The sequence below is a fragment of the Pezoporus flaviventris genome, unplaced genomic scaffold (genome assembly GCF_033815535.1).
Source record: "Pezoporus flaviventris isolate CSIRO_AGI_PZ_B2104156 unplaced genomic scaffold, CSIRO_AGI_Pfla_v1 ptg000031l, whole genome shotgun sequence".
NCBI classification, from domain to species: domain Eukaryota; kingdom Metazoa; phylum Chordata; class Aves; order Psittaciformes; family Psittacidae; genus Pezoporus; species Pezoporus flaviventris.
In genome coordinates, this window is record NW_026892579.1 from 22,593,290 (window position 1) to 22,605,065 (window position 11,776).

General features: G+C 37.8%; 1 protein-coding gene across 1 annotated transcript in view; it reads left to right on the forward strand.

The window, feature by feature from the left end:
• The window catches only part of IMPG1 (interphotoreceptor matrix proteoglycan 1), a 63,464-nt gene extending 52,253 nt beyond the window's left edge, over positions 1-11,211 (forward strand). The window contains exons 13-19 of the mRNA XM_061460441.1: positions 173-714; positions 1,496-1,715; positions 4,415-4,625; positions 6,516-6,692; positions 6,795-6,976; positions 7,298-7,381; positions 10,856-11,211. Of these exons, the coding sequence (XP_061316425.1) occupies positions 173-714; positions 1,496-1,715; positions 4,415-4,625; positions 6,516-6,692; positions 6,795-6,976; positions 7,298-7,329 (1,364 nt within the window). The 3' untranslated portion in view covers positions 7,330-7,381; positions 10,856-11,211. The remainder of the gene's footprint in view (positions 1-172; positions 715-1,495; positions 1,716-4,414; positions 4,626-6,515; positions 6,693-6,794; positions 6,977-7,297; positions 7,382-10,855) is intronic.
• Positions 11,212-11,776: the final 565 nt, after the last annotated feature.

Below are 11,776 nucleotides of genomic sequence, written 5' to 3' on the forward strand. Positions count from 1 at the left end.
TATTCCAGTAATCTTTCCTTGGTGACGGAAATACCATTTTCATGTTTAGGTAGTGTTAATACTTGTTTTTTTAAAATGCTTCGGTAGAACACAATAAACATGTTGTTTCCATGCTTGATGTTTGTTATGCTCGCTTTTCAAGTAGGTATTTCTTTTCCCCATTTTTCTGCAGCAGTTAAGATCATGGATGAACCAGAATCATCAGGTGATGACATTTTAGTGCCAGCCAGCACTTACGAAACTTTGCCTTTCCTTATTGGTTCAAGTGATCCCTCTACCACGCAGCCTGAAGACGTTATTACAGCTGTGCTACCATCAGATCAAACAGCACTGCTGCCTTCAGCAACCAGTCCATCCTACAGCCTCTCAGAGATCATCGAACAGTCCCTTGAGGTACCAGACTCCACAGTGCCTGGGACAGGAGTGCAGGATATTGCTGCAGAGTTAGATCACATTGGTGTGATGAGCACAGCCACACTGGATGAAGTGGAGCATGGCAGCGGTTATATCCCAGTGCTGACAACTGAGCCTGCAGAAGCCACCCCAGCTCCTACGCTGAAATATGTAACTACCAGCTCCATGACAACCGCAGCCAAAGGCAAAGAGCTAGTGGTTTTCTTCAGCCTGAGGGTAACCAACATGCACTTTTCTGATGACCTCTTCAATAGGAGCTCGACAGAATACAAAGCGCTAGAACAACAGTTCATGCAATTGGTGGGTGTAAATCAACTTGAACAACATATTGCAATAGTCAGGCACAGTTTAAAGAAATATACTGAAGAGCAGAGTACTTTGATAATACCAGACCCTGCTACAGTTCAGCCTGATAAAGCTGTATTTTGAAAGGCTCCATAAGCCTAGGATGACATCAGGGTATGAAGAAAGTTCATGAAGTCAGTCATGAAATTTTCTACTTGTTCAAGAGACTCCAGATATATGGGTGGCATGTAATTTATTTGTCTTTTCCTTAGCTTCACATTAACAGCATAGCCTTGCTGATTACATCTAAGGGTTGTGTCTACATGCTGTGTGTAAAAACAGGCCTTTTAAAACATATCATAGCTTAGCAGGGGGAATGGGATTAGATCTGGATTTTCTCTATGGGTACAATAGGGCAGCAGGTCAGCTCAGTAATGCACCTACTATGTTATACACTAACCTGCCTGGATTGAATGTTTGAAAATAATTAAAGTTGGCTTTTGAGTGAGGTGATTTTTTTCTATTCCAGATGAATAAACTCCTTAGATGCTATGCATTTTATTACAGGGAAAATTGCTGTCCATCCATCTCAATATATTATTGAAAAAGACACAAAAGTCAGAAGACAGTGCTAAAAGAAAAGTGGATTTGGTGGTACAGTTTAACAATTGCATTAAATTCAGACAAATAAACGCATGATGTGTTCACTCAATAATGAAAAGTTACTATAAGATAAATAACTAGTGGGTAGACATTAACATGAAGTTAAAATAAAAGGCGATTTTCTGTTTTGCAGCTACTTCCATACCTTCAGTCCAACCTGACAGGTTTTAAGCAACTGGAAATACTTAACTTCAGGAATGGAAGTGTGATTGTGAATAGCAAAATGAAATTTGCCAGGACAGTGCCATACAATATCACAGAAGCAGTACATTGCGTTTTGGAAGATTTCTGTGATGCTGCAGCCCAGCGCCTCAATTTGGAGATTGACAGCTATTCCCTGGATATTGAGCCAGGTAAGACTGTGGTAATAATGTATGTGCAAAATCGAAACCAAGCAGATAATCTTTTTCAGATTGTTACAGCTTCAGAGGCATCACTGTTTTGGAAATAACAGTATTAACAACAGCCTCCCAGTGATCAGGAGTAATAAGAAAAAAAAACAAATTATCTACAGGCATATTTTCATACTATAATGAAATGCCTAGGTGGAGGTGTTGGTCTGTCCATATACATCAACTGCTTTCCAGAGCCAAACATAGCGAACTAAAAATTCTCTAGAATAAGAGCTGGGCAAAGGCAGGTATGAAGAACAGTCATGTGCAGCTTACAGAAGCGACTTATGGAAATGTTGCACTTGAGTATTTAAACATAATTTCTGATGATTTTTGCAATGTTGTAAGCAAACCATACTTTAGAGAGTCATTAAATCTGCTTTTGAAGACTACAAGACAGAAGGAGATAATTTCTAGGAGTAACTGGATTGTACAAATGGTCACTGACCAGAGCATGACTATTATTTGTAGCACTCCATAGAGTTGTAATTCCAGAATCCCTCCTGGTTTAGTACCTTTCAAATAAATCTGTAGTCTTTCTTAGGCACTAGGAAGCCTGAAACACATCTGGACACTTGTAATGTCAGAAACTTAGAGTTTCACAAACTATATTGTTTTATAAATTTGAAGTCTGGATCTATTTTCAGAGTCTGGTAATAATTTCAAGGGCTGAATTTAATTTTATGGGCATAGAGAAGAACTATACCAATACCTTAGCATGAGGATGCCTCTAGCAGTTTTGGTTAATCTGTCTTTTTATGTGCAGATCTCTGACTACTCCAGAGCAAAAATCCATTTACAGTTCATGTGGGCAGTTTCTAATCTATTTTCATTTTACCTATCTCCTTGTGGCCACAAAGAGCATAGGTAGTGTGTGGTAAAGAAAGTTAACAAGGCACAGTATTCAAACTTTCTAATATGCCCATGATAAATGGATGTTTTGCTGAATAAAGTATTAAATGAGTTCACTAGAAAGAGTGAACTTCGGGGTACCACATGTTCTCTGCTTTGGTAGTGAATATTCAATAAATAAATGTTAGAATTATCTTCTAAAATGCAAACACAGAAAAAAAAAATTAAAATCTGTCACCTTCATCCATATCAACTGCTTTACTGATACGATATTTCAACATTAAATCCACTGAGTTTGCTGGGAGTACTGTTATTTCAAGGTTTACGAGCAGTAGTAAAATACCAAAATAGAATAAATTAGGTTTAGAAAGCCAGTATATTCCCATACAGGTGTTTCAAAGACCTACTGTCTTTTCCTTTAGAAAACAAAGAAATAAACCAAAGAACAAACAAACAAACCAACCCCAACCTGCTGAGTAAATTAAGGTAATTTAAGCAAATTACTAGTTCTTGTGAAAGTAAGAGCCATCTAGTGGTAATAACGTTATACTAAATGGAAACACTGATGGGAACTGACAGTTCAAAACATGTATCAAGACTCTACATCTGCAAAGGGCTGACAGCACTGGTCATAAGTAATGCCATAAAGAATAATATAGCGGGCTTTTAAAAATACCTGCATGCACTATTTTTGTAATCTAAACAAAGTGAAAACACAGAAGAGATGACAAGGTATGGCAGATAAGTAGCCCAATGCTTTGTTAAGGAAAACAAAACATTAGCATGAAAAAATGACCCTGTAACCCAGTGCAATAATCACACCAAGGTCTACTTGTCAAATGGAAATGAACTGAGACCTTTCAGCTTCTGAAAACTGCAGGACTGTAGCATGCAACCCTGGGTAATGCTTTGACAGAGCCCATGTCTCCGTATTAGCAGTATCAACCTTTATTTCCAATACTATAAAGGTAAACTGACCATTGACACTGGGGAGAGACTTACAAGAAACCTGCAATTAATACAGCTGTCACTGTTTTAATTAAGTCCTTAATCATACAAACTCTTTTATTAACCATTTTTCCTTTGTAAGAGTTCTGGTTTTGGTTGAAGTGCAATTCTGTGTGGGGTAAGAAAAGCATCTGTAACAGTTAATATCCCCTGTTCTGTTTCATTAGAAACTAAATTATGTAATATCCAAAATCCAGTACAAAACCAAAACAAAATACTTGAAATTTTTCTTCCCCCCTAATATAAACAAGGGAATAAATTTATTTTGTAAGTTATTGTGTTACTTTGTTGCCCATTTGTTAGAGTTCACATGTACATACTTTTACAGCGTGCACTTTCTCTAGACAGTGTTTCTAGGTTGCAGTCCTCACAGTATTGTGCAATATTAAATAATCAAGTTCCTTTCCCTTGTCATGTCCTAAATTACGTGTTTAAGATCATAAGAGCTGAAAGTATTTCTAACACATAGGCAAAGCTGTAGCATAGCATCCATGAGCATAAAACTAGCACTTACAGTAAACTAATAATAAAAATATCTTAATGTGAAAATTCTTGTCAGTGAGATGAAAATAAAATCACAGCTTAATATTGGTGGAGTAAACAAATTGTAAGTAAACATAAGCTTGGATGCCCGCTGTGTCACCTACAGAAAGAACAGTGTGTGTCCTTTTATGCTAGGCTACATTCGATTACCATGCACAAGTAGGAGGCCAGTAAACGTGAATAGTCTTCTCTAGCTGCCTCAAAGCCTGCCAAGTTTCTTTGGGGTAATGCATTAACGATTCATCCACCCGTTACAGCTGATCAGGCAGACCCGTGCAAATTCATGGCATGTGACAAGTTTTCCGAATGCATAATGAATGAGTGGACCAAAGAGGCCGACTGCCTCTGTAAACCTGGTTACGCAAGTCAAGACGGATTACCCTGCCGGAGCCTGTGTGAGCTAGAACCGCAACTTTGCATCAACGGGGGGAAATGTGAGTTAGTTCCAGGAAGAGGAGCTGTCTGCAGGTAAATAAATAGTACTTAACTTGAATTCTGTTAACAGACCTGGTATATCTGTTGCATGAACAAGTAGGGCTGAATATACACTTTTCAACAGCAAATGAAAATAAGCCAAGGGTAATAAGCCAAGATCTCAACATTCAGACACTTTGAGCTACATTGCACTTCCCTTCTTCAGTATAAATAGCCTAGCTCTGGACAAATCCTTTTATTCCTATTAGTATGCACAGCACATCACAATCTAGGGTTTTTTTAGAGATGTTTTAGAAATTTATTAGGAATTCAGCAACACTGGCAGAGATGACACATACGAAGCCGTGCATTCTTTTCTGATTTTGAAATACATCTTGGAAAAATGAAATAACACATTCACATTGCTATTGATTACACAGCAGTATTTCAAGAAACTACATTTTTCTAAGACATATTAAAAAGGAAATCAATATTCTTACAAGCGCACCTATAAACCCTGCTCTGATTTCAAACCATCCAATAAAGCATGTGAAGGCTGAGGCAGCTTTCAGCGCTTTCTGGGAAAGACTTGAAGATTAGCAGCTCCTCCTAACTGCAAATATACCCTAGGATTACACGTTCCATAATGATTTTTACATGAAATGATGTTAAGCCAATATTGAGAGCTACCACAGTACTTGAAAATATTAATTCTCTTTTCAAAGCATCAGGTTTCATCTCATTGTAAAGATAGGACTCCCCAGAGCAAGCTGTGAAACTGTTTACTCGACTACACAGTGGTAGACAAGTACTGTATGGCACATGTATAAGCAAGAGAGAAGTTAAAATTCTTGCACTTGTTTATTCTCTCCTAATATTGGCACTACAAGGTTAATGATACATCTTTAAGTAAGTGTACTTGGGGTTAACATCAAAACTACTGAGCAAATTATTCATATATTTTCACTGCAGCAACATAACTGCCACAATTCATTTTATGCAGTGGGCATCACAGAAACTATAATAGATTACACTGAACTCACCACAGTTATTGCTAAATTCCTGACTTGCAGAGTCACATTAATGCAGCTGCAGTATTTGGTATTAGAATCAGCCTTTGAGCTAACAAGGTCCTATTCAAAACTTTACTGAAGTAGCAAGGTCTATAAAGCCTACTCCTCCAAGATCAATACACTAAGGAAAGTAATACCTTTCCCTTTCAGAAAAACCCTGACTTGATGTACAGTAATAACCAAACCGGCATTTAGAAGGATAAAAGTATTAAATATAATAAATAAAACATTTTGTGAATTAGAGCAAGTTACAACTTCCCACCAGTCACAGACTGACAGCTGGTGCAAATTTGTACGGTCTAAAAAGAGAAAATTACAGCCTATTATTTGCTTCAGTCAAGCACTTGTACTGCTTTTGAATTTATTCAGAACCACAGTAGTTTTTCCATTAACTGGAAGCCCTGTGCTCTCATGTAAAATACGGGTATCTTCTCCTTTACTTTAAAGGGACTTATTTGTAGTAGAACTCTTATTTCAGATTAAGATCACCAATAAACAGAATATAAGCCTCAAAAATGTGTTTAGACATTCCCCAAAATCACACTTAACTTCTACAGTTCTAAACTGCAAATGTTATTTCAACTTCACCTGTGGGGACAGACATTTGTCAGAGATGTTTCAAATGCAGAATTTCCTTAAAAATTGTAGGCTGCCAAAGAGTGTATCAGTGTCTTTTTATTTATCACTCACTCTCATGGATCTAAGAATATTATCTTTCCTTTGTTAACACATTATTTGATACAGAAACATAATCATATTGGGAATACTGTGCTTATATTTAATTGCAGATTTTCCTTTGTTTTCATTTGAGGTACTCTGAATGTTATGCCTTCAAGTTCTGCACATTTTTCTCTTCCTCTCCCTATTTTAGATGCCCTGTACGTAGACACGAGCTTTACCAAGGACAGCGCTGTGCAAAATTTGCTCCAGAACCCACACAACCCTTCATTTTTAAACCTCTCCTTCTTGGCTTACTAAGCCTCGTTTTTCTTGTCATCATTTTAATTATTAAGTTAAGAAGAAAAAGCAAACGAAACTCTAATTTGCAGTAAGATGCTCACAATCTTTTTCTTCACATTTCAAAATATTCATTTTTTTTTTCCTTTTTCAATTTAAACTCTTGCCTAAACAAAACTGTTCTGCATTGTAGAAGTCCTACTCTCAACAGCTGCAGTTCAGAAAATGCTATAAGGATTAATCCTGCTTTTGAGCACGATGAACCCATAACTAGCTTTTGTCACACGGCTTGCAGTGTAAGTGCTTGTCTCAGTTCCTCAGAGATTATTGATCATGAAGCATTACACGAACTCGAAAACACAATTCAGCCTGGAGGTAAAATGCATGAAAATGCTTTTCTCACCCCTCAGCAAACAGCCCCACCTCAAATAACAGGTCCATTTTCATGTATTAACTCTACAACTGACTCAAATCCAATTCTAATCTCTTGCTTGGTAATTTCAGGACTAAAAATACTTATTAATTTACTTGCTTTCCACTTTTACTGCTGCATAGCTTTTGTAACAGGACTGTAGAACTGCTTTCCTTACAGCTCTCTTGCATGGCTTTGGTGGCCCAGCTTATTGGAGTGCTGTTTGAGATTTAGTGAAATAATTAATCTCGTGTTTCTGTTTGTTTTGTTTTAAACTGCTGTAGGTCACCAGATGAGGTTACAAAGCCAAGACTGACAAGTTAGTCTCTGAAATTCTTCATTTCCAGCATCAGCCGGATAAAACCAAGGTTTGTGACCATTTTCGAGAGCTTTAAAAATCTGTTCAGCTTCCTGTTTATCAATGTTACCAGGAAGCCTCTTTATACTAATTCCATACAGCGGTTTTGGATGCTTGATATGACCACAACAATCCCTTCTTATGTGCTTTTATGCAACAAAGTTCCTTTCCATAAACCCATTTGATGATGTGGCATTCACTGATCCACATAAAGGAAGAATGAGTATCTAAAATAACAAACCAAGACAAAATGCAATCCAAAGGGGAGGTTTCAAATAGCAATAACTGATCATCTGAAGGTAACTTTTGCCTGTTTAAGCTACACAGAGTTTTAAAAAGAGGGAATTCTAATTCGAGCATAATACTGCTCATATCTCAAACATTCATTTTGCAGCATGAAACCTCTTGTATCTTTGAGGTCAGGGAGGAGAGATGGGGGAAGCTGGGTCAAGAAATTCTCTAAAACTTGCCAGCCTGTCTCTTAAACCTGCTGTATCTGAGTATGCTCTCTCAAAGACAGAAAGGTTTGACTTCACCATTTTCATTTATCTGAATCACAGCCCAATTACAGCAAAACGATTTCACGACAGCTGTTAGTACCCCTCATTACTGAGAGGAGTATCAGTACAGGATTACGCTGGCACTAGCTATAGGCTATGGGAGACCCCACACACAGGTAATGTGAACTCTTGGCTTGAGCCAGTTGATATGCAAATGAAGGAACAAGCAGTGATACCATGTGGAAAGATTCAGTTTCACTGGTCTCTCAGGTTCTTCAGGTCACGGTTACAGACTGAGCTGATGAGGTGGGGACTGGAACACAGAGATAGAGATGGACAAGTCAGCAGGAAGCAGCAGTTTGGCTAATGAATTGACTTCACTGCTGACAAAAAAAGCACGGATGATTGCAATTTGTACTTTATATTCCTCTTAAAAGAAATGTGACTGTGGATAATTGTAAAGCAACTTTCACACCAGCTGAACTACTTAAAATTACTACTTACAAAAGCATTACATATTTTATGAAAGGAATAAAATGGCTCATCTGTGGGAGAAAACCGGGCCTGTGTCATCTAGACTCTATTTGAAATGTCTGAAGTATATTGACAAACCTCTTTGCAAGATCTAGTAAGGAAATTAATGAGAAGGGAGGCAATCACAAAATAGAAATGGGTTTTAAAAAAAAATTGGTGGTTTTGGCCATTTTTCATCATTACTTAAAAACAGGTGTTTACATCAGAGTCCTTATGTTGAATGAAATTCTGATGATGTGAAAAAATTCAGTAGAGGAAGAAGAACATATGTGCAACACAGCTTTCATTAACTGAAACAAAGAGCACCACTGCCATATCACAATTGAGACAACTCCTTAAAACCAGAACAGAGCTCTTGAATTCAGTTTTCAGGAGGATGTGGATATCTACAACTCTTAGGCTAAACTGAAAATTCCAGTCTTTAATTCTGGTTTGCAAAGTGTACTGACAGCAGTGACAGCTTTTTAGGACATATCTAGGATAAATGCAGCTCTGTATTTATAAAGGCATATGGGAAAATAAGCATAACATTCCAGCAGAAGCCAAAATAACCTTCAGTTTCTTCCTAAGCATGAAAAATGTTTCCAGTTTAATTACAGGGTCACTACGTGGAAAACTACTGAAAAACTTGGTTATTGGAGGGAGTTTATTTGGTTGGATTTTTACCTAATTGGTCATCCAGGGACTAACAAGCATGTTTCATGTCCAGGTGAAGAACTTGCTCTTCCTTTTCTCTAAGATCAGTAGAAAACACAAGTTAAACAGCTGAAAACCACAGCTGTCTCTACACATGGAGAGGTGTCTGGGAATTTGGTGCATTTAATTCCACCAACAGAATAATATGAGGTATAAAACGACTGCGAGTCATCTTTCTTTGGGACAAAGAAGAACATGACAATGAGCTACTCAAGTGAATCAGTTCACTGAGTCTGAGACATAAGGCCAATAAGTCCACATCCAGTTGGCCTGATATATTTGGAAGTCAAAGATGCTAAAGCTCTCAAAATTCCTGCCGACCTGACTTTCTGCTGACTACCTCACCTCACATGTGCTCTCTACTTCTTTGAAGCGAAAGCCAAAGACACAACCTCATTCAAAATACAGCTTTTCTCTTGCAGTATCCGATGTCCCTGTTAGTGACTGTGCTGGACCTTCTCTGTTCAGTGACAAAGGTGCTGAAAAACAGAGCACCTTGCTTTACAGCTGTAAGGGTCTTAGGTCCAACTCTCTGTAAAGTTTATTACTGTTCAGTTGGTCTAACAGATGCTTTTGTATAAACATTTACTTGTGCTTGTACACAGCATGGGCAAGTAGGCTTCCTTCTATCTGGCAAAATTCAGTAACGGATCTACCACTTGAAAGGAAAAAGCACCTCATCTAAAGAGTTTTCACAAACTTTTCTAGGCTTGTGAAAGAACTGTGCTGCAACAGATACCACAGAAAAATCAGGTTTAACAACCTTAGATAAAATCTCAGAGGACCAAGAAGTATTTGACATGATATAGCCCAGCAGCTTTGGAAATAAAGCACTGGTAGAATAGGTTGTTTCATAATGCTGAATCTAATTGGCATGGACAAAGACCACTTCATTGATTTAATTCAGATGAAGTTTAAAAGTCATTATAGATTCTGCCCAAGAAATACATAAAATACCTCATTCTTTGCTTATCAAAACCAGTAACTGACACATAGCACGGTCCTCTGGAAAACTGACAGCCACCAAGAAAGATGACTGAAATGACATTTGAGGTGAAGCCAATGACTACCATTTGTTTCACCCTCATGTCAGTCACTTGGATCATCGAACAAATTGGAATTTTGGATTACAGTAATACCACAACACAAGTTAGCCTGTTAGATCTCCCCCACCAGTATCAGAGACCTAGTGTTTCATTACCAGAATACATGGTAAAGATGACCTCAAGTGCAGTACAGAGCTGGAAGTGCTAAGCTCTTTGTTTGAGAACACCAGGTGTTAGGTTCTACCAGTTTCCAGTCTGCATGGCACAGTTGCCACCTTGACATTTAAAAAGACACACAGAAACCAAAAATCCTAAAGCTTATTTTCCCCCAGGTCTGCTGTAACTGTGACTCTTGCAGGTACTTCAGATAGAGCTTCCTTTGCAGCACACTGCATTCTCGTTACTTTACAGTCAAAAATATGTTCTTCAGATTCAGGTATCGGTGGCACTTGTTTGTTTTTTCATATAGAAACACAGCATGGTTACATCAGGGAGGAAAACCGGTAATTTTATTCTGAGCTCAGTGGTACGTAGTGGTATGTTTTAGTATGTAAAAAGTAACTTCAGGATTAATTCAATTCTCCTGACCATGAACTAGAGATTATCTCAACTGACTTTAGTGAGACCCTGCCTATTACTTGCAAATAAATAATACATCTTCAAATCAAAAAATGCTTTTCAAATGTCTTATAAGAGTTTCTCTTACAGGTATTAAAGAAAAGAAGGTCTGCATGATTCAAGCCTGGACTTCAGGTTGACTATGCGTATGAAAATAATACAAGGATTCCTAAAGACGCAACATTTTAGCTCTAAAATCAGTACACATTTTTTAAAAAGTTTTATTAAAGAAAAGATGACCCAATTGACCAGCTATTTGATCACGTCTCAGCTTTGCCTAGTCAGAAGTCACCAGTGTTAAGACACCAACATTCAGCCTCCACTGCTTGCACATCTTATTGGTGTTTTTATGTAAGAGCCAAGTGCTAGAAACAGGTTTTGCAGAGAAGTTATTTCTTTCAGTACTGTATGTCACAACCATTCTGGTAAAACTGGATGAAACTTTACATGTCTATGCCCTTTTCTTATCCTCCCTTACATACACCAACGTAAGAGGCAAACACAGAACCAAGAGCTGGGTGAACCAAACACCAACCCAAGGCCACATGAAAAGTGCTTGGGAAAGTCTTCACTCTGTCTCTCTACAGCACTCACACCACAAATCACACAGAAGTTGGGATTAATTTTTTAATGGCTTCTAGGAACATCAGATTCCTGTTTTTCTGTAAAAACGAATTATTTATCCATCCATACATACATACACACTTCACTGTTTAATTTCTGGTGACGGTTAAACTGCCAGCTTATCCTAATACGTCAAACTTTTTGCTGAGGCATGACACCAGCAGTTTCACCTTTTCAGAACATGAGATTTCTACTCAAAAGTACCCTCCCAGGAGCACGTAGGTTACAGAACCGTACATGAGCATGCATGCTTTGAACTTGGTATACATAGGAATGATTTTGAAAGGTTACTCTTAGTTTTTTTAGAAGGAATCTAAGCAGACAATGTGTGGCCATTAAGTATTTTATGCTAAGTAATTAAGGCTTAGTAATTTATGCTCTATGGAT